The 23,403-nt window shown below is 41.5% G+C and overlaps 1 protein-coding gene and 1 long non-coding RNA gene across 3 annotated transcripts in view; one reads left to right on the top strand and one right to left on the bottom strand.

Annotated features, from left to right (window-relative positions):
* The window catches only part of LOC141942458 (uncharacterized), a 39,640-nt gene extending 32,242 nt beyond the window's left edge, over positions 1 to 7,398 (bottom strand). Inside the window, exons 1-2 of the long non-coding RNA XR_012628628.1 lie at positions 7,195 to 7,398; positions 4,433 to 6,599 (exon numbers count right to left, since the gene is read on the bottom strand). This is a non-coding gene — a long non-coding RNA (uncharacterized LOC141942458). The remainder of the gene's footprint in view (positions 1 to 4,432; positions 6,600 to 7,194) is intronic.
* A 53-nt stretch (positions 7,399 to 7,451) lies between these two features.
* Positions 7,452 to 23,403, top strand: part of TBC1D14 (TBC1 domain family member 14) — a 75,927-nt gene continuing 59,975 nt past the window's right edge. The window contains exons 1-2 of one of the 2 annotated variants that reach the window (XM_074865698.1): positions 7,452 to 7,473; positions 13,292 to 14,027. In XM_074865698.1, the coding sequence (XP_074721799.1) occupies positions 13,354 to 14,027 (674 nt within the window). In that variant the 5' untranslated portion in view covers positions 7,452 to 7,473; positions 13,292 to 13,353. Of the gene's footprint in view, positions 7,736 to 13,291; positions 14,028 to 23,403 lie in introns of both variants that reach the window. The other variant, XM_074865697.1, reaches the window with a different exon arrangement.

The raw sequence follows: 23,403 nt of genomic DNA, 5'->3' as shown, positions 1-23,403 counted from the left end.
CTTGATAGTTAAAACTTTCAAAGGCATAAATTCTTTTAAATTATTTCTTAAATACAGCAGGAGCATATTTTCATTGTGTTTATAGAAGATGCTTAATAAAAGAACTAAATTTAATCAGCCAGGCCTTTCAGTTACTGTATCTGAATTAATATTAACTCTACTTATCCTAAAGAATTAGTTTCCAGTGTAAACAAAGCTTTGGTTTTTGCAAAAAACACTGTATAGACCTAGGCAGCAATTGCATCTGCCAGTGGCAGGGCAGGCTTTAGTGGATGTCAGACTTGTCAGACTGTGACTTCAGGGGAGTGCTGTCTGCAGTGAACATACAGGGAAAGGTCCTGCAGCTCCTGGAGAGCCAGTCTTCCCAGGATTCCCTGACAGTAACTCATTCTTTTCCTGCCAGGACCAGCATATTTAAGTATCATCCCCAATCAGTTATCTATCTTTCACACACAGCATCTCACACAATTTTCTTTTATGACCTGTGAAACTAGTAGCAAGACTCCAGAGGTTTGGAACAAAGGAGACTTAACTGATACATTTTAGTGCTCTACAGTAAGCTCTCTTTTCCATTGTTCAAGTTGTTCTTAAAATGTATTGTAACATGCAAGCGCCTATAAATTTTAGGAGCTACCTCTACGCTCCAATGTGATGATAATGGGATTAAAAGGAAAAACAAAGCTGACTGAGCTGGCAGTGGGTCAGCATGCTGCCGAGAAAAAGGGACTGGGTGGCAAAACACTTGTTTCCCTGCCCTGCTTCATTGTGTATGTGCATAGCTTCACCTATAAGGAATGCACCAAGGACAGAGACTGAGATGAGAGACTTCTGTGTATGCTGCCTTCTACCCAGCACCTCTCCTCTAGGGCAGGTGCTTCTCGAAGAACTGTACCTGTTACTGTAATGTATTTGAACTGCAGAACCCAGTTAATCCAAGAACAGGAGGTACGAAAGCAGTAATAAGTCTACAGTACAATGTAGGGTCACTTTTATTAACAGCAGTAACAGCTATATAATATTGCTACAATTGCTTTTCACATAAAGATTTTAGAAATTATTAATGAAGAAGGCTTAACTGCCCATCATTTCTGTGTAGACCTTATTTTACTCACTACAAGTAAATGGAGACACAGATGTGGCAACTCAGTAAGTTTGCAGATGACACCAAGTTGAGTGGGAGTGTTGATCAGCTCGAGGGTAGGGAGGCTCTGCAGAGAGATCTGGACAGGCTGGAGCGATGGGCCAAGGCCAACTGTATGAGCTTCAATAAGGCCAAATGCCGGGTGCTGCACTTGGGCCACAACAACCCCCAGCAGCGCTACAGGCTTGGGGAGGAGTGGCTGGAGAGCTGCCAGTCAGAGAGGGACCTGGGGGTGTTGATTGACAGCCGGCTGAACATGAGCCAGCAGTGTGCCCAGGTGGCCAAGAAGGCCAATGGCATCCTGGCTTGTATCAGAAATAGCGTGGCCAGCAGGGGCAGGGAAGGGATCTTACCCCTGTACTCGGCACTGGTGAGGCCGCACCTCGATTCCTGTGTTCAGTTTTGGGCCCCTCACTACAAAAAGGACATTGAATGACTCGAGCGTGTCCAGAGAAGGGCAACGAAGCTGGTGCAGGGTCTGGAGCACATGTCGTACGAGGAGCGGCTGAGGGAACTGGGGTTGTTTAGTCTGGAGAAGAGGAGGCTGAGGGGAGACCTCATCGCCCTCTACAGCTACCTGAAAGGAGGTTGCAGAGAGCTGGGGATGAGTCTCTTTAACCAAGTAATATGTGATAGGACAAGAGGTAATGGCCTCAGGTTGCGCCAGGGAAGGTTTAGACTGGATATTAGGAAGTATTTCTTTACAGAACGGGTTGTTAGGCGTTGGAATGGGCTGCCCAGGGAGGTGGTGGAGTCCCCATCCCTGGAGGTGTTTAAGAGTAGAGTTGACATAGCGCTGAGGGATATGGTGTAGTTGGGAACTGCCAATGTTAGGTTAATGGTTGGACTGGATGATTTTCAAGGTCTTTTCCAACCTAGACGATTCTGTGATTCCTTATCACTGAGCTGAGCAGTCTCAAATTCTTAAATTTCGTCTAAAATCAATGTAAGCAATGAAGCCTGTTAAAAAGTATAAATGAGTATATTTTCATATTCATTTCAGTGCTTTTCTTGTTCATAGCCACAGAAACGCCTGAGCAAAGGGCACTACAGTACAGTAGCAGTACTGAAAGCAAATACATAAGCACTAGAATAGACTGCCTAAAAAAGGCATGCTACTTCCACTGTTAAGAGATTTTCAGGAACAGATTAGACAAATGTGTCAGCAATCATGTAGGTATGTATACGTATGTCCTGCTTCAGGGGAAAAATGAGGAACTAAGTGATCTTCAGATTTCTCTGAATTTGTTTCCATACAGGAACAGCTTGTATCCAGGAGGGTGATTAAATTGATTCATAGTTTACAGAGAAAAAAGAACCATTAGATTGCCTATGGGACATAAAAATTTGTGCAGTTTTTCCTTTATTGATCCCAAACTTGTGTTTGAAAAAAAGTACAACTTGCGTGTAGTTTAAGCCCATCATCCAAAGAGTAATTTGCCTCATTAATCCCTGCCTGGTATGGTAGGCCCACCCTTCCAGATACAGGACAGAAATGGGGTCTGCATTTTTCTTTTTTGCACAGTTACTTTATTCATGCAATAATGAACATTAAGGACTGTTAGCATCTTTCTTGTTCCTGATACCCTTTTGGTAAGATTTTTCCCTTTCACTATTTTTTCTACGTTTGGTAACTTCTAAATTTTGTACTGATGTTTGGCTTTTAATTGTCTTTGCTTCGCGATGGGGTTTTAGCCCATAGCCTTTTGACTCTGGAACCATTATCTATTTGACAACAAAGTCTACTTCAAGAAGTCTCGATTGTTATTTATGCTTTTTCAATATTTTTCCTCCATTTTTCTTATAATTTTATTCAATACAAAAATAATAAATCCTTTGAAGCACTGCAGATCCATCGAGACATAATAAATGGATGTTATCTGCCCAAATTGAATGTTACTTGGTTTCATTCATCATTACTAGTTCCAGACAACTAATTTTCAGCGCAATACTTCGTTTTTTTCCTACCAAGTTCCAATAGAAAGTTACCATATGTTGGGTGCAATGCCTTTGGTGTTACAGAATTAATATATTTGGGTTTGGAAATGTAATTTAAATTGTGCTTGCTTAAGAAAATAAATCTGCTATAGCATCTCAACTTTTCATTACACAGCTGTGCATAATAAAAACCTTGTTTCCTTCTCTGGTATGATTTAGTGATGAGTGAAGACCCATAACAGAAGTACCGTGGAGGCTTTGTTAGGAATTATTTATGGGCACTTAAGATTCTGCAATTCTGAGATATTAATACAAGTAGCAACATTTGTAGTCTTACTCCTTCTCACCTTATTACTCATTTTGCCTTTCCTAAACAGCTTGTAGACAGTGATAGAAACAATCCAGTCACATGCATCATGTTTCAGGAATATCAGTTTGGATGTGCTGGGAGGTCTCACACTATCTTTCCCCACCTTCCCTGCTCTTCGTTTTCTTGCTGTCTCATGGAGGGGAACTTTAACTATGTAAGTCTATTCTTACCCAGTGGTAACCGAAGGGTTAACAGTAATGGTAGTTAGAGACCTGGCTTCATTCTCCTCATCCTTTATCAGGTTTAAGTACCTATAGGAGGCGGAGGCCTTTGGAGAGAATGAAATGGCATGTTCTCCAGCTGTTCCTGATTCATCCCAAACCTATTAAAATGGTTTGGTGCACAGAGGTGCCGCTGCTAGTAGGCATGGCGGTGCAGATAGTGGCTGAGCTGGAAATGGACTGCTATCAAACAGATGTGCAAAAGACAGACAAATACTACATTGTGTGAACATAATTAATTGGTGATGAATTTGAAGTAGAAGAGCATAGTAGTCTCCATTTGTCAAAAACATCACCATTTGCTTGTGAGGTACTGGTATTTTTGATGAAATAATCATCCTGCTGATTGCTGCAAGTCAGTAGAAACCTGAATTTATTCATTGCTCCCTTTTCCTGTGCCATAAAACATGCATTCGTTACTTTACCATACATACAAGTAATTCTGTAAAGCAAGGAGGAAAAAGATCTATGTCTCATCTCTGCTCTAACACTTACCTTCAAGAGAGCACTTTTCTGTCTCCTACCATGATGGACGATAACAGAGATTATCCATCACTTGCTACACTTAGTACACTTGCACTCTCGCTTGTGCGAGCCAAAACTACGTTAAATAACAGTGATGGGAAAGGGAGGCAGGAGCTATTGGTCAGCTAGTATTCAATAATGTGTGTTGTACCTTCACAATATGCAAATCTTTGGTTAACTAAAGAAAAAAATATTACATTGAAATGTTTTCTAGTTTATGACAGAGAATTAACTGACCTCAAGATGGGTAGGGAGCTGCACAGCCAATTCAAATGAAGCTCAGCTTGGCAGTCTCTGAAAGCTGCTTGCATCATACTTGGCTTCTGATGAATGAAAATTCAATCGAGATGTTCCCATCTTAAAAAAAATTAAATTAAAAGTCGTATCAATTGCAAAATTGCTGAAGCTTCAAAACAGAACTGAAAGCCTAAGCGGAGAATGATTTCCCCCATCTGCACACATAAGCAGTGTGAGGGGAGCTTGCGTTTCTGTTCCTTAACTCTAAAGGAACAAAGGAAGGACTTTGCATACTTTTTTCATATGTAGTATATTTTGGAGAAATCAGTGAGACAGAACATGCTTTCTTATAAACATAAAACTGGTATATCGAATCCTGCTGGCACGTATGATAAGAGTTTTTCGATTGAATGTTTTCAAAAAAAATAAATTCTCTATCACTGATCTATTATTAGAGTATTTTACAGGTTTACAGCTTTACCCGACTCTGAATCAATGGCAGAGGACTGATGATAACCACGCTAAGTGCCACAACTAACTTATCAAGCTTTTGAGGATTTACTTAGAACCCATCTGTTAAAACAGGAAGATGATTTCTCAGCATGCCCTTCTGGATGAACTTTAAATTTTGCACAAAAGGTCCCCTTTGCACTTAGTTATGCATTTATACCTCCCATACCTCATAGTACCTGTTCTGTTTCCTTTCAATAATTAGGACATGCCACGCTTCTGTGACAGCTACTGGTGTGATGCTGTATTTAGTCACATAATGTCAGCCCTTCAGCTTTTACACAATACTTGCAGACAGAATCTATGTTATCTCAGATGGAGGTGGCTTTAGCAGAACTGATGCTAACTGCTAATGCAAAAAGTCAACTTTTGCTGATAGCTCACAACAATCAGAAATGCCATTTCCCCTTTTCCACAAGTTACACAGTCATTCACATGCAACAGAATTTTTTTTATACTGTCTTGGCTGTGATTTTCTGTAAGCATTCTGAGGCCCACCCTGGTATTTTCACACTGCCTAGCACGTTGGGACCCTGGTGGTTCTGTTTTTCTTCAGTGCAAAGAACAGTAAGAATTTTGTTGAGAGTGGGTATCAAAAAACCTACCAGCTGAATAGGGAGTCATCTGTGGGTTGGAAATGGAAAATGTCCACTAAAATAAATCACTTAGAATGGGAACTTAAAGGTGTTATGATTGTTAGGCAAAATTCTATCCTTAAATAACTGCTGACTCAAAAAGTGTTTAAGCGCTTAACTCCCTGTGTTATTTGAAACTGTACTCTACACTCTGCTGCTGCTGAAATACTTCCTGCAGATTTTTTTAATAGCTTCTTCAGCCTAAATATTACAAAGATGGGAGTATCATTATTTCCTTTGGAGACACTCTGCAGACTTAGAGAATTCATGACTATATTTCTATTCTGTTATTTACCCTAGGAACCTAATAACTTTGACTCCAGTTGGATGATACCATGATGACAATACACTCTTACGGTTGCTCCAACAGAAGAACTGATTCCCACTCTCAAAACCAAAAGGAAAATGTTAATACTGCAAAAGGAATTAGTGACAGTATATGCTCCAAAACAGTATGTCTCTTGTATATAAACAAGTTTATATTGCTTTTATTTACCTCTCTTAATAATACTACACTGTCTTGGAGAGATAGCAGTGATTTTCAAAGAGAGATATGGAGAAATTAGTGCCAATCTTAATTGGTTTATATTGGTATCTTAGAAATCCAGGAGAGTAAGTGCTGATATTTATCAGTCTCTGACCCAGTTGCAGAAAGTATCTGCAGAGGTGTAATTTTTGGTTGATGCCTACTTCTCATTTTGATAATGACCCAATTCTCATCTTGATAGCATGGAACTGGTGTCAATGGGGTCATGGTGGCAAGTACTTCCATGCAAGTTTACTCAGACTCTCGCAATTTATTCACGTGTAACTTGCCCATATCAAAGCTAGAATAATCTTGATACGTTAACACAAGTTCAGATATTTCTGCATTTGCTGCACTCATACTTGCAGCTTCAGGGTAGACATAAAAGGTGTGAGGTGACAAAAGGCTTGTACTTACATCCTCAGTTAAGACGGGAGACAACTTTCTTACCTACCGGAGATGTTATCACCGAGTCTAGGTGCAAAACCCATATGACCTTTGTACAAAAAAAGCAATGAGTTTCAAAGGTGGTAAGGAAACATGAGAGCTCTGCTCCTGTAAGGTACTGACTGCTCATAACTCCTTTCATTTCAGTATGGGGGTGGAGAGAAAGGGTGTGCACGGCAGGTTCACTACGCTAACGCCAGAAGGGAGCACTTTTGAGATGGAAGGTAAACGAATGAAAAGATAAACCACGCCTAGAACCTCCACTTCTAGCGTTACAGATCAGTTCCACACAGCGAAGGATGCACCTTCGCTTGATGCCCCAGACCTTCCACACTTGTGAAAACCACTAAATTTTGTTTTCCTCTTAAACGCAGCTGGGAACGCACGGGCAGCCCCGCCGCAGACCTGCTCCCCCCGGGGGCCGCCAGCGCGCAGGGCCTGGCCGCCCCGGCCTCCCGCGCTGCCACTGGCAGTACCGCAGGACGGGCTGCAGCCGCCCGGTAGCGAAAGAGCTGCTCCCCTCCAGCGTGCAAGCCCGCTGACTGAGTGCCCTCGCTTAAAGCCCACCGCCTATTCCACCCGCCCCGCTCCCCGGGGCCACCCCACCGCCTCCGCCACGGCTGAGCCGTGCGCGCACAACCCACCCCCGCCGCTACCCCTCCCCGGGGCGCGCTGAGGCGATTCAAAATGGCGGCCGCTCTCCGCGTGCCTCCCCGCCCCCCGCCGCGCAGGCGTTTCCTTCCCCGGCGGGCGGCGCCTCGCTCCGCCGCGCTGAGGAGGGGGAGCGGAGTGGCGGCGGGGCGGGAGGGGAGGAGAGAAGACGAGAGGCGAGGCGAGGGGGCTGAGCGGCAGGGACCGGAGCGTCCCGGGAGGAGCCCGGCACCTGTCCCGCCGGCAGAGTCCGCCGCTGCGCCCGCAGCCAGGTGTGCGCTGCACCGCGCCGTGCCGTGCCCGCCGCGGGGGCGGGCGCCATGGGAGGCCCCGTGCCGCGCGGAGAGGGCGCCCAGCGGGCGGGGGCTGCGCCGCCTCCCCTCCGCTGAGCCCGCCGCTCCTCCGCGGGGACCGGGCAGCGATATGGACCGCCCGCCGCAGCCGCCGGCCGCCTCCTAGTCCCGCAGCAGCAGCTGTGGGGCGGGTTGGGCATGGCCCAGCGTGAGGAGAGCGACGGAGGGCAGCGCTACCCCGGTGGGTGAGGCGTCGAAGTTTCTGCGTGGCTTTTCCTCCTCGGGCGGCGCCTCGCAGTCCTGCCGGGGCTCGGCCCGCGCTGGGGGGCCGGGGAGGGGTGGCGTTCGGTGGCACCTGTTGGGGTGAGGGGTAGAGCCCGGGGGGGCGAACGGCCTGCGGCCGGGCCGGGCGGGGTGGCGGGAGCGGAGCCCGGCGGTGAGGGGCTCGGGGGGGGCCGGCCGGGCCGCGGCTGGGGGGGCGGCTGCTGGCGGGGCCCGGCCGTGGCCGCCTTAAAAAGTTAGAGGCGCGGCGCCGCCGGAGTCTTCACCGAGTGGTTTGGAGACCACAGAGGAGGGTGAGCGTTGCTTCCTCAAGGCTTTGGGGAAGGTATTGGTTGTGGGGGTTTGTTTCTTTTATTGGTTTTTAGTGTTTTGTTTTGGGGAGCTTTTTTGGGTTTTCTTGTTTGTTTGGGGTTTTTTGTTGTTGTTGTTGTTGTTTTTTTAATGAAGGCCACCAGCTAGGAAACCTTCGCAGTGCCGGGTCAGCCTCAAAGCCCGTGAAAAGGAGTCGACTTTCATTTCTCTCTCTGCCTCTCTTTCTAGTCAGTCTCCTAGGCGATTCCCAAAGACCAAACAAAACTACAACAAACATGAGCTGAAGTTCTTGTGGCGCTGCTGCTAATTTAATGTGGCCTCAGATTTTTCAGTAGTATTGATGCGAGAGGAAAAAAGCCCTGTAAACTGCTTCTGGAGCAGAGACTTTAAAAGAACATTGTGACTCATTTATATTGCTTGCCTGACGTAGCAAAAAAGGGGAGAAGTGGTGAATGGTTTACTTACGATCACTCTTCCAAGCTCTCCGTTCACAAGGCAGATTTGTAAAGCTCATGCTTCATGAAGGGCACCAGCTGTGAGTTAGATAAAAGACTTCTAAATAAAAAAAAAATCCTAACTTGCTTCTTTTATTTTGCCATTAAAGTTTTGGCAGCGTTTATGTATGTAGCCTTATTTGCTATATGCCATGCTTTGTCGAAAGCTCGACTTCTGTAGCCTCAGGAATTCTTCACTGTTGGCAGTGCTGTGGCTGTTAGAATGTGAACATAAACAATCTGAACCAAGAAATGTTTAATAAACAAAACTGGGTTTGATGCTTTTGTGCACTGAGGTCAGCAACTGCAGTTGCTCTCGAGCAATGTGTTTCTTGCTATATGCAACAAAAATATTGTCAAATGCATGGGGAGTATAATCCCTTGATTTTTTAAAAAATAATTTTCCTTTAAGAATTAAAAAAAGGGTTGCAACTTTGTAATTGAGGAAATTCCTTGCTCTTAAAAACTTAAAAAAAAAATCGTTGGCAGAGGTAAGTGTTGAAAGAGACAAGATCTGTGATAAAAATAGAGATATTAACTCTTTGGTTTACATATACTGCTCAGTTCTCATTCCTCTTCTTATTTCTGTGAGGCAAGAAGTATAAGCCTGTTTTGTAGGTACCTGTCTTACCCTTCCTTCGAAACAGGTTAGTTGCCTAAATTGCACTGCAGTTCACAGCAAACTTGGAAGACGGTGGCTTGAATTGGCATCTTTCTGATCTTTGTTTTACTCTAATGGTTTGGCATTGCTGTTAAGTTTCTTTAAATTTTACATTAAAATGTGTTGAAAAGCTGTTTTATTCTAGGTCTTAGAAATTATAATCGAATACGACTTGTTCCCTCTGTGTGGTTGAGTGATATGCAAAGTCAAAATCTGTTTTAAAGCCTCTGGTTATTGTCAAAACACTCATTCTTGCATGCCATGATCAGAATCTGGGGAATGTGAGGCCACAGGGATGGCTGTACTAGGATGGACCAAAACTCCACCTGTCAGACAAAAGGATTTACCTGGGAGAGAGCCTGAAAGTGAGACTAATGCATCTTGGTAATTCCATGAAATTCTGACACTTGCAGTTCAGGGACTTCCTGAGTTTGTTTAGTTGTCAGTGATTTATTTTTTTTTCTTCTCTGAGCTTACATGTAAACTTCTGGCATCCACAGTGTACTGTCAGCAAGGAGTTAAGCAGTTCAACTACCCTTTGCATGAATAGCTAGGTCCTGATGTTAATTTTGAAGCTGGCTACAAAACTTATCTGGTGCCCCTTAGTGCTTATGCTGGAAGAGGTAATGTGTAAATAATATGTACCTAGCCTCTCACTGCTACTTGTGACCTTTGCTGTATTTTCCTGTCTCACTTTCCCTTGTTATCTCTCTTCTGGGATATTCACACTTATGAGATCAGGGTTCCTATAAAATGTAGGATGTTAAGACTTTACAAATATCAGGTTTTTTTAGATGATAATATATTTAAGTAAACCATGGGGATTATGAATGTTGTGCAGACAAAATTGCTTATTCTTTCTCAATAGTTTATCATACTACTAGTACTTTAATAATGCTATGTTTATTATGATTATAATGTTACAGTGCTATGTTAATAAATTATTTATGGAAAGAAGTTAGTATTGGAGCACATGACACTTAGAATGTTTGACCTCAGTTGTCAGATTTTGCACTTAGCGGTGAGGCAGCTAAAATAAGGAGTATAAATATCACTTCACTACATCCTTAAAAACAATGCTACAACAATCTAATGCAAAATGAATCAAGGTGTTCTCATGTATGTTTTTGACAGCTGATTACATCTCACGCTTTCATTTAAAGCCCTTGATGGGTATACTTCAAAGCTTCCCACAGTTTCGCTGAACTGTGTAAAACCTTTGTAGCTTGTTATTGCATAATTTGCTCCAGCAAGCTATAACTGTTATATATTTTGCATTTGCTGGTTGCACATTTAAAGGATCTCTTCCTGTTAAATTTCTTGCTTAAAAAAATACCGAGCCAAATTAAAATAGCTTCAGTACTCCATGTGGAAATTTATTTTCACTTCTCTTTGAACTCTCTTGCTCCTTATTTGGCCTCTTGAGCTGCTGTGTTTACTGGCTCTTCCAGGGCTGCTTGATTGCTTACCATTTGTAAACCTAGTCAATAAGAGCCATGCAGTTAAACTAAGGACAGTCTGCTTCTTGGGAAGATCACTGAGCAGAAGTGAAGGCAGTCACTGTAGGAATTCATTATGGGACATGCTTGTGCTGTTTACCCAACCATCATCAAAGTTATTCCTGGCTGATTACATTACTGTACTCCGTTTTCTGGACTGCATTTTCTAGATGCATTAATGAATATGAATTGTGATAAAGCAAACACCTGCACCCTTGCTTATACAGTTCCATAGCGTGTGTGTGTATATGTTTTAGAGTAACGTTGGGGCTGGGTGGGCTGTTGTTTTAAAGAGTAATATAGTGTGTATGAAGGGGTGGGTAAGCATGGGGAAGAGGAAACAGTCAGGCTTACCTTAGAAAAATAAGTGAATCCAAGCAGGAAGGTCCGAGAGCAGATGCAACAGTAATTATATCTAATGCTCCATGTTACGTCATGTTTGTACACTTCGACTGTCGCAGTTGCCTTCATGAAGTAGAATAGTTTGTTGCCTGTATTCAAAGATCGTTGTTTAGGGTTTTTTGTTTGGGTTTTTTTGCTTATCCTTGCAATTTTAATTTAGTGAACAGAGGGGTTTGTAATGTTTGTAGTTGGTATGCTAGCTATCTCAAGACATCACCTCTTTAAATTGCAGGGGATGTAAACTTTTCAAATCATGGTAATGTGAAAAAAGAAAAGTTGCTATAGCAACTCTGTGAGAAAAGTGTACATCTTCGCAAGCTTTTTAGTCAAAACAATATATTTGAAACCTTGTTTATCTAAAGGATTAGGCAATTGATGCATTGATTGATTCCGATGTGGAGTATGTAGTGGACTGTTAAAGTTCTGAAATGGTCTAAAAGATGAGATATTCCAAGTTGTTTCTCCTTGACTTTTGCCTACACTTAGGAGTGGATCGAACTGGAGTGTCAGGTCAGCTGGTGAATAGCATTTGTGTAGTAAGCTGAAGGGTTGGTATAGCATACGAAGTATGTTTGGATTCATCAGCTTGTTATGTGACTGAAAGCTTGTGGAAAAAATTGTTATGGTTTGGACCAGTGGAATATGTTTGAAATTTGTTTCCTGTCACTTAGTGCCTGTCAGTATCACAAAGCCAAAGTGTATTGATGGGCTTAGATCTAGGAATGGACAGTGTGTCAAACCCTGGTGTTTACCAGGGCTTAAGTACCATTAGCCAGTGGTTTGGAACTGCTGGGAGGAACCAGCTTTCCCAAATGAGATGTTTGGGTTTTGTTTTGGTGTAGAGGTTGGCGGTGGTGGGTGTTGTTTGTTTTTTAAAAGTAGAATGTGGGGAGGACCTCCTACAGGACAACTGGCACCTTTAATTAAGTGCTACACTTGAGAGAGAATAGGATACCAGAAGTAGGAGACCAGGCTTCAGGAACTGGAGAAATATCTGTCTAGAAATTGAGCTGCTTGCAAGACGGGAGGAGTATTCTTCACTCCTTCACACTTAGCCCAGAGTGTTTCAGAGTGAAGAAACCAAAGCAATATGTGCATATTTGTTCTGCCAACTGCTGCAGCTTAATTACACTGCAAACTTCAGCAGAGCTGTAGATAATGTAACTATTCATATAGAAAGAGTCAATGTATGTAATGTCACAATAATAATCATGTAGTGTTTTAAAGGGTCGGTAGCAGTTCTTGGGAGCCAGGGCAGCAGTCCTGATGGTCGTTTATGAAAGGCTGCAATTGCACACGAGGACAGTGCGTCTGACCTGCAGCTCATACTTAACTGCCCTCTGAGGGTCACTCAGATTTAGACTGGAATTGGGGCACTGACTGGATTAACTAACCTGCTGGCAGCCCCTGGGGAGGCAGTGTGAATACATATTGCAAATATGAAGGATAGTGATCCCTGAGTGCAGTAGGTACGGTATATTTGCAAGTGTCGGTTTTACCGCACCTGCAGTGATGAAGTGCATCATGTGCGTTGTCAAAATGTTGACTACATGGATAGCTTTATAGATATTCTGATTTTGCATCTCTTGCTTAATGCAAAACTGATACCTTATGCATTCTATTTCAGTGACAAATTTATTATAAGTTTTATGGTTTCCGGAAGAATGCCAAGAAATTCTGTTTAAATGAACATTTTAGAATTTTGGTTTAAGTATATGGAAACAAGTTTTGTAACCACCAACATCAGTAAATATGGATTTATGACTGGATAAAAATAAATTTCAAATACTTGTCTTAATATTGACATGGAACATTAAAGTACCGCAGTTTTTATAGTATGTAATTTCACTCTCAGGAGATGTAGACAAAGCAAACACTGGCACACAAACTGCTTCTGAAAAGCTTTTCATGCTTGACATTTTCTAGAAGCCTAATTTAAGTTGCCATTGTCCTGCTTGTTCAAGCAGGGGGAAGGGATAGTAATCATGTGGAAGAGAAGATGAATAACTTTTAATTAAAAATCTAAATTATGATGGGACTGAGTGTATTAAAAAAACCCACTAAAAAAACACGCCAGCAAACAGTCAAGAACAAACCACAACCTTCCTGCAAACTTATAATTTTGTCTTTTCTTTCTTTTTAACCAGTTTCCAGTTGGGCCAAGACAACTGATGTAAATTTATCCAGCTCCTTAAATGGTTTGAGCTTCATGGGAATTCTGGACGCAAGAGTGGGCAGCGGTATCCAGGGCCTTCAAAACTTGAACTCGGGGACCCCAAGATCTCTCTCATTGCCTGAGTATGGGCCTGGACAGCTGTCCAGTGCTTTGGAAGATTGTCATAGCCTTAAATCAGTGGATTCTGGTATTCCAACTCTTGAAATAGGAAATCCAGAGCCTGTTCACTGCAGTGTGTTAAATGTGAAGAGAAAGCAGTCAGAACCTGAAATTGTGCCTGACAGGGCTTTTCAGAGCGCGTGCGCACTGCCATCTTATGTGCCTCCACAGTCCCTGACTTCTGAACATGACCATGCTGTGCGAAAATCCTCTACTTTCCCAAGAACTGGGTATGACACTGTCAAACTTTATAGTCCAACTTCAAAAACTCTGAATCGAAGTGATGATATCTCTGTCTGTAGTGTTTCTAGTCTTAGCACAGAACTGTCAACAACTTTATCAGTTAGCAACGAAGACATTTTGGACTTTGTGGTCACAAGCAGTTCAAGTGCAATTGTGAATCTTGAGACTGATGAGGCACACTTCTCGGATGTTACCCTGAATTCCACTAAAGAGACCAATGATCAGAGCCAGCAGGAGTGTTGTCAAGAGACAGATGTGGACAGTAAAAGAAAAATACTGGGACCTTTTACAAACTTCTTTGCCAGGTAATGTTTCTGTAAAATATATTTGTATTTTAACCGTGACATTAAGTAAGATCATAGGAGAAAGGTCTTGTGTGATATTTTACTTTGAAAGAGATAATAGCTCGCTGTTTTAATTTAAATTGCTATTAACAACATATTTTTTCTGTTCTGAGTGAGTAGGCAAATATTGCAATGAACTAAGGCTCTGAATCCTACTCTGTATTATCTTTATGATATATGGAAGCATTTTAAATCTTCCTAAAAAGATTCCTTCTACATTACAGTAAAAGGAGTTATGAATAAGGTTTTTTTTCATCTGAACAAGGTTTCCTTCCTGGCTTCTCTAGTGATGCCTTTTGTGATTGTTGGCCAAGGTCCTTAATCTCATGACACATAAATAGGTAAATATAGGTAGGATCCATACCTGTATTGAAGAGCTTTGACATCTAAGGGTTCATAAGTGGTCTAGTAGTGATGGAGTATTTTATTGATCACTGTAAGTATGTGAAGCTTAAATTACAAATATTTGCCGAACACGTGACTACTATGATTTTTCCAAATCTCAGTTACAGTTTTGTGAATACGTTTTTTTCCTTCATTTTTGTATGGAATGAAAACATCTAACATTTTGTCATTCAGTTGTTGAAATGAAAGCACTGGCCACTCAAAGCAGTTATATGACCTCTTCTAAACACAGCCTTTGTATGAACGATAAGGTGTTCTAAATGCAGATACCCAGTGAAAGTAGTGAATGAGGAAAAGGACTAGTTACTTCTTGAGGTTCGGGTTGTTTATTGTGGTTTTTTGGCTTCGGTTTATTTAAGGCCTTCATAATGTTTCTTGCTTTTAGGTTATAATGTCCGAAGTATGATGTATTTTCAAGAAACAGTTCTAGAAGTGAACTTTAGACAACAGAGTTGGCTGCATCTAGTCTGTTTTGAACATACGATTGCTTCAGCTAATCTCGTTTTTCCTGCATGAGAAGAATAGGCTGGTACGAATAGACTGATAAAATACTTGGAGAATTGGCAAACATCATTCTTTGAAAGGCTGCCTTACTTGCAAAGCTTTAGAGATCAGTTTCTTTAGATCTGCTAAACTGGCTGAAGCCTTCATTGATTTTTATTCTTAAGTTAGAGTACTGTGCAGCAGAACTCTAGTCATCAGTCATGTTTGAGGTACTGAAGTTTTTGTGGACCTGTCTGTTTGTTGCCATGGAACCAGACTTAATTCTGGAGCAGGAGGCTTCTCGGCACTTCAAAGCATGAACTTTTGTTACCATTCTGGTATCACAACTGCTAACTCAAACAAATGCTGTCCTTCAGCCTGGAGGGAGCTCAGTGGAACAGATGCATTTAAACCCTGCTCAAAGTAGGATGTTTAACCACTTCTCAACTTTTCTCATCCAACAAAATAAAGCCATCTGTCCAAATTCTGTTCTAGTATAGCCTCTAGTGGTTTTTCCAGTGTTACAGAAACAGTGGTACTCACTAGACTGAGCTTTTTAACCTGATTTTTTTCAGGTACATTGATTTTCAGAGAACAAAGATTTCCTTCTTGCCTTTCAAATGGGGAACAGGTTATCTTGGTCACCACATGATGTCGTCATGAGAATATGAGGATTAAGTTCAAACTAGGTGATTGGCTTGAAGTTCCAGATGCTCTGTCTGTAACCTGGCCTTTAATATCCTTCCCTTTAACATCCACTTTCTACTCTGTTTTGAAGACAGGAGCTGCTCACTTTTTGTCTGCACTTGCACACCACACCCTAATTTTTTATGCATCTGTTCTCTTATGTCGTGTGACCTCGTGGTGAGTTTCACAGGTATTGAACAAGTAGGGAGCATCTGAAGGTCCTTCTGTGCCACAGGGACTACTATCTATATTTATGCTGTCAACATTGTTAAAGATCAAAACATGCTGTTACTAGTTTTTGTTGATACTTGCAATCTGCTGTTGGTGGAGTTGTAATTGCTTCCTCTAATGATCCTATACAGTCCCTGTTCCTGTGGGCTCCTTGGATTCCCAGGGTTTAAACGAGTACTTCAGTAAACGAACTTGGGCCCTGCAGTGTTTTGTTTGAAAGTAACTGACTTCTAGGGGCCTTCCCACCTAGCTTACCCTGAGCTGTGTGCCAGGGTTTGTGTATGGTGTTAGACAAGGAGGAGGCATTTGGAATGGTATATTTGAAGACCAGCTTGCTGAGAAGGGAGCTTCTTAAAGTAGTTTGTAAAAAGTGCTGCGGTGGTAGGCATAAACAAAGTCCCAGAGAGGAGCATGCTCTTAGCACTTGGTGCTGAAACGAGTTTCACTTGAGATTCAGTCTTGCAGGTTAAGTGTGTAAACCTTCCTTTTTGAAAACCAAGGACAAACTACGGCAGAAGAAAGCCAAATTACTTTGTCTTTGGTCAGTGGCTGGCACACTTGTGTACAACATGGAAAAACAAGCACCTGAGTGGTTTGTACGCAGCCTTTCTACCTTCCAGCGGCCTGATGGTCATGGGCTAAGGCTCTCAGCCTTGATCTGCAGGTTTAGCTCTTTGAGGACTCTGAGTAATGGGATACAGGTTTGAACCACTAGGAGTGAAGATGAATCAGCTTAGTTTTTGCTCAAGTTGTTGACATTCGGTAAAAGGAGAAACCTTGTTTCTTGAAACAGCAGCTGTGCTTGTATTGAACCCCGTCTGTCATCTGAGAATGTGTTAGTTTCTCCGAACTTGTCAAGACTGAGTTTGCTCTGGATATGTCAGTTAAGATTTGTGGCTGCCTGTAGAGATAATGCTGACAAAAATGAGATGCCTCCAGTGCTTGGTCACATGCACCTAAGCTGCTTATTATCAATTAAGGGTAAATCTTCTATAGTATCAAGAAAATGCTTAGAGAAACATCTGCTTTGAAATATAAAATTATTTCTTAGCACTCTGTAGATTTGTTTTTCTGTGCAAGACTGTGTGCATGTGTGCACGTTCGCTGTGCATGAAGTTGTGTGTTCTGTATCGGTTGTAGCAATATCTGTGGTGTGTTACAAAGTGTTGGTCTTGGCTTGGGGCTGCAGGTGAAAATTGAGTTGTAGAGGAGATCAAAGAAAGGAGAACCGTGTTGGCTTGTTGCCTGTCAATCCCAGCACCTTCAAGGGCACTTGGGAATAGAGTGCTCCTGCCCTGCCTTCTGGAGCACTATGGGGAAGAAAGTTTCCTGGACTGGTTCTCTGCCTCAGTTGCTGTCTCCAGCAGTTTGAGGCTCCGAAAGGGCTGGTTGTTTCCTCAGGCTGTTAGATGCTGCTTTGGGTGTGGCAGGAAGATCCAAAGTGAGAAAAAGAAGCCACTTTCCTGCTTGTTTACCCATAGCCTTCCTGTTGAAAAAGCTTAAGGCATCACAGGTACAATGCTAGGTGGAGTACTAGTGCTCTCATTAGGCTCCAGGTTAGCACATGAAAATGGGATTATGGCTTCTGAAAGGCTGACTGCTGACAAAGAAACCTGTCATGTTAGTTGTTTTCAAGTGTCATGCATACTTGTATCAGCTCTAAAAGGCCAGAGGTCTTTCACGTAAAGCATGAGTTTGAATTAATTTCCTTCATTTGAATATATTCAGGAACTTGGTTTGAGAAATAGAGTGAGCAAATAATTGGCTGGGAGACTAAAGAGTCAGTGGCTTGTCTGTCCCTTTACCTTAGTGACCTAGAATAGCATGGGTTAATGTGTTTTACCTTTGGACTTTGCTTCTCTACAGTACTGCTGAAACACAGACTTTTTAAATGCTTGGGTTTTAAACAGCTTTGCTGAATCAGGACTGTTGTGAACTTACTGTAGAAGTCGTACTTCCCACTTATCTTTTTCATCTATCATTTTTGAGACTGAGGATGAGGCTTTTACGGTTACACGTAGAGTGACCATAAAACAGACTAGGACTATGTTCAGTTAAATAATAAGCCATGCAGTTCCCTTTCTTTTTAATGGACTACAAGAATCCAAAGTCTTTACTTAGTCCACTGCTGTGGATATTGTCTATTTTTCCAGGAATATGGATTCTTTTTCTTTTCAGGCTACTCCTAGAAGTTTTTGATCCAAATGCTCTAGGTAGCAGGATCTCACGAAACCTCTACAGAGAACAGGGACTACACATGAAATGAAGGGCTTTAAGAAGAATATTACATTTTACTGTTACCAGAGAATCTCTGTTTCTGAGAGAAAGCTTCTGAAGCAGGATTGGCATCCTGTATCATACATAGAAGCACAAATCTAGTTCAGACTGTGGCCTTACTTGTAGTCTGATAGAAGAAGGGCTTAAGTTTCAAAATAATAGCTACTGGTTTCAGCAGTGAGCCTGAAATCATGTGATTTTGATATGTTTGTCACACGTTATGAGGTGACTGGTCACACATAATTCAGAGTTCTGAATTTAGGAATTAGATCCATCATCTATAGCATAGATAAGTCACCTGTGTTAATGAATAGGACTCTTTCATAATGCTGTTTGTTGCTTTTAATGAGAGGACAGTTTATTTTGCTTCTCTAGTTTTGATGTTAAAAGAAAGGTAGAACAACAAGGAGCATTATAGTGTTGATTTCCCTTTCATCTTTCCAAAAAGGGAATTCACTGACCATAGAAGGGAAGAGAAAGGATGAAAATAGTTATGATTTGAGTAAGCTGAGATATTAAACTTTATATATGATGTCTCAACTTCTGTGCATGTTTTATGTTAAATGAAGCCTATTAGATGGAGTATAGGCTGTTCAGGAGGAGACAGGCTAAGAACAGGACTGAAGTGTGTAGGACAAGGGACAGAAAGAGCTGGATGCACTGTGGGGGAGGATATGCGTGCACTGCTTTTAAGCACAAATGAACAAAAACTAGCTGAGCTGCAGGTGGAGTTGTCCAGAAGCTGGGAGTAAGGACTGCAGAAACTCTGTCTCTGACCGAGGGAATCTGCATGGACACCCAGCCCAGGCTGCTTCACTGCCCTGTGGGCAGGCTGGGCTCCCCAGTGCTGCGGTTGCCCGATCCCTGAGATTCACTCTCCTCTTGGAGGGAAAAGCTAATTGTTATCAATAATGGGCATCTAAAAGGGCTGGGGAGAAAGGAAGGCAAAGAAGCTTGTTTCAGTGGCGTGGGAAGAAGATAGACACTGAGGATCTGTCCTAACAGATGATGGTGAAAACAGTATTTCAGAAGCTTCTGAGGTGTTCAGGTATGCTTATCTGATGGGTGCTTCGGTCTTCACAATATGGTTTTGGATACTACTTATTTGAAAGCTACTTTCTGTCTACTTGAAAGGAAAGACTAGTGGTCCTCCCCTCGTCTGGACTCAACCAGCATGTCTCTGTGTAGAACCAAAGAAAAGTTGCAGAATTTTTCTGAAATAAACATTCTCCCAAAGCAAATCTTCCATAGGTGCAAAGTTGGAGTTCTACAAAGATAACAGCCTTTTGATAAAGGTTGAAAATTATATGATACACTTTTCAGAATTCATATCCTCTAATTCAGTGTGTGAAGTTTTGAACTTTGTCATGTGGCCTGTTCTCCACTAGGTGTTGAACTGAAACTGTCCACATTAATTTTAATCCCTATTTTCCATTTATGTGTGGAGTAATGTAATTTTGTTTAGAATTACTGTTCTGTTAGTTCTTCCTTAAATTTTGCACTAAATCTTATTTGAGATGTGGCTCTTTAGAATAAAGGGAAGTTGCTTTTGTAGATAAAGCCTGCTTTAAATAAAGTCCTATTTGTGCAGAACTGTTTTCAGTTACTCAACAGCAAAACTAAGAGGCTTGTTGAAGTTATTTGTTCATTATGGAAGTTAAATGAAAATCTGCTCAGCAGTACTTTGAGTTTTGGGTGGGGTTTTTTTAGTAGTGGTACAACATTATGCAGTAAGTGAGGACTTAATGTGGTCCAGTTACTATTTAAAAGAAAGTCAGATGTGTATGTTTCTTTTCTAGCAGCTGGTGGGAAGCATTACAAAGTCTCACACCGGCTAGTGAAGGAGATTTGTAGCGTAGATGGGTGTTCTATGTTGCTTGCAGCATTCAGCTATAATGCTTTCCCCCCAATTCCTTCATCTGCCGTGTGAGGCTGCCTTTTGGAAAGCTTGCAGTTGTTCAGTTCTACACATTCTACATGCTTGCTTTTGAATAGAAAGAGTTACATACGTTTTGATAGATACATACAAGACTTCAGGAACTAATTCAAGTGAATGAAATTAAGGTCTGTTTTGACCTTGCATTAGTGAGTTAGTCTTTGTATCTTCAGTTAAATTGCAATAACTTTCCTGATACGTTTCCCTTTGTGAAAAGGAGCTGTGAGGCTGAGTGGATGGACACTGGGGAAGAGGGAGAATATCGGCATGATCACTGCTGTGTGACACACTCTCTATCTAATCAAAATACCATTTAATGTTCAACTGACTTTTTGCTTCCTCCCTTCTGTATCACCAATATTAACTGTTGTAAGTTACTGCAAGTACAGAAATGATTAAAAAAAAATTACTCTGACTGTAAAGAGTACTTAATTCAGGGTCAACACTGATGGAATATTATGCATGCTTAGAGATTCTGAAAAATGCAGTGAGCAAGGTGAAATTAGATGGAATAAATACCAATTTGTGCTCCTTTCGATACCGTCTCCCTTCCTGTGTTATGTAATCTGTGGGGAAGTTGGAGTCAACATTAACTTTTGTTTTGTAACATCTTTATAAAGGCTCAGACAAGAAGTGGCCTATTAATAAAATTCTATGTATGGATGAATGCTTGTTTAACAGAAATAGTATATGGAGACCATGGATTTTCTGGAGCAGGAGTATGTGTTTTTATGCCTTGCTCTGGATATTCAGAGTTCTGTTAAATAAATGTTGAGTTTGCTGGCAGGAAAAAAAAAAAATCTATGAATTCTTTATGAACTGTTAATCGCAATTTGGGCATTAGTTACATTGTTGTTTTAAGGAGATATCCATATTAAACCTCTCTGTCGTTAAGTGCCTCAGAAGTCTGGAGCCATCTGGTGTAACCTCCTGCTCAGTGCAGGGCTGGCTTCAGTACTAGATCACATTCCTCAGGACCTTGTCCAGTCAATTGTGAGTATATCCAAGGATATAGTTACCATGCCTTCTCTAAGATACATGGTCCAGGATTTATCCCCTACCACTGTGATTTTTTTTTTTTTTTTTTTGGCTCCCCTTTTATCCAGTTGGAATTTCCCTTGCAGCAGTTCACTGCTTTGCCTCTTGTTTCTTCTGTTTGCGTCTCTGGGAATGGTCATCCAGGCAGAATGATCTCTCAGCATCCCCACTTGTATGTCGTAGGCCTTGGCAGCCAGTCATCATAGTGGTCAGCCATTGGGCTTCCTCCAGATCTTGATCTTTCTTTATTTTAACCCAGGGGCCCCAAACTGGATACAGGTAGTCTCATGGATACCAGGTAGAGCTTTTAATATTTTTTTCCCCTTGATCTTGCTAATACAATCCAGTCCATGTTTAATCTTTATTGCTGTGAGGTCTTATTGCTGACTCAGGTTCAGCTTTTTCCCACAATGACGTTTCAGGTATTCATTCCAGTTTTGATTTGTATGGTAATAGTACTTAAGATCAATGAAGAAATCTGCTTTTAGACTCTGGGAATAGAATTTTGGGTTTTTCCAATAACATTGGGATAACTAGAAATATTGCCAGCTAGAAAAGAACCATTATGTATAGCTTGTTGACTCTTAGTAGTTTGAACTTGGACCCAAATACTGCTGTTGTGTGAGAGTCCTAACTTGCTGAAACTCCTGTTTCTAAGAATTCTGCAGTATTCGCATGGTAGGCTAGCACTGTGCATCATCAACATGTAAATTAGTTCTTGGTTTGCTGCAACCAGTCCTAACTGCTAAACATGCAGGATTACTGTCTGATTTATCTTTTCATGTCTTTGACACTAGTGCAGGCAGCTCTACTTTGTTCCCCTCTGAAATGGGGGCTACCCTCTAGGAAAAAAAGGTAAATGCAGAACATTGTAGTCATGATGAGTATTTATCAAACCCTATTTTTTTTTCCCCAGAAATCTAAAGAGAGATTTCCAAGTTACCCTATTGCAAGCTATCAGGTATCCTGTACTGCTGACTTGTACTGTATTACTGTATTCCTCAACCTTCAGACCTGCAGGTGTTTGTTACACTGTAAAGTGTCATTATTCTTGGTTCTTACTGAATATACTGGAATGTCAGTGGTTGGAAAACTTTATTTATAAAATGTGACAGGGATTTATAAAACAGGATTTGTCATTAGTTATTTCTTTCATAGGTAGGTCAACTTCTAGGCTGTCTGGCTCTACTTCTGTTGCATTTGTTTATCTATAAACCAGGCATTGTTCTTCCTTTACCCTGATGTTTGGCAATCCCTCAGAGATAAAATTTTGCAAACCTTGCATTTGTATGTAATTTTGGAATAACTTCTGACTTGCTGATGAAGGTTCTTCACCATAGCTAAATACTTGGACTTTTTTGGTGATGCTTTGTGGTGTTTTTTTGGTTTGTTTTTTGTTAAATAAAAGTGTAGGCTGACTGAGAGGTGATGTGGGGTTGGGAGAAGGGAATGCAAGAACTGACTATCACTGCATGTAGTGAATTATTTCTAGAACCCAGTGTTGTCTGGTCGTGGGTACTAACTGTTGGCGTTTACCTGTTGAGAATGTAGATTTAGGGCTTTTCAGGAGATTTTGGTAGGTCTTCTGACAAGAATTTCTTCTCAAGTCCATCACAGTCATCATGATTTATATGTCAGAGTCTTGTTCCTCTGCTAATCGGGTAACTGGAATTCCTGTGATAGAATATATTACTGATTTTTTCAGGGTTTATTCTCTGTGGCTCTGGAAATTGTTTAAGTGGACAGAGTGCAAATTGGGAACATCTAGAGGTGAGAATCTTTCTTCTGTTCAGGGTAAGTTGTGAAGGTTATGATTAGTACAGAATACAGAAGGTCATTGAAGGATGAGAAGAAGACAATGTTGTCACACCTCTTACCTAAATTCCATAGTAGTGTGAGAATGTTTCCTAGATAGTGTTAATTGGTACCATTTCAGGTAAGATGGCTGGACACATTTGCTCACAATGCAGCAAATACTTAATAAAATTTATCTTAATATATATTTTTCTTAATAGGTACTGTATGTTACTTAAAATGTCTTCTTTCAATGTAGGTTTCTGATACTTTGTGGAATGTCTGTGGAGACATCTCTTACACTGTGTTTACGTGCTTGACATGGATTTACCTAGTTCTTATGATTAATATATGCTTACTGTCAAACTCTTTATGTAAATGCTGTTATACGCTCCAGTATGACTGCCTTTGCATAGGCGGAGGGGCTCAAGACCTTAGTGGTGTCTCCTCATATAGTTTAGAATTATCAGGAAGTTTCAGGGTCTT

The sequence above is a fragment of the Strix uralensis genome, chromosome 4 (assembly GCF_047716275.1).
Source record: "Strix uralensis isolate ZFMK-TIS-50842 chromosome 4, bStrUra1, whole genome shotgun sequence".
Lineage (NCBI taxonomy): Eukaryota > Metazoa > Chordata > Aves > Strigiformes > Strigidae > Strix > Strix uralensis.
Note: the sequence above shows the minus strand (reverse complement) of the source record. Positions and strands in the feature narration are given on the sequence as shown.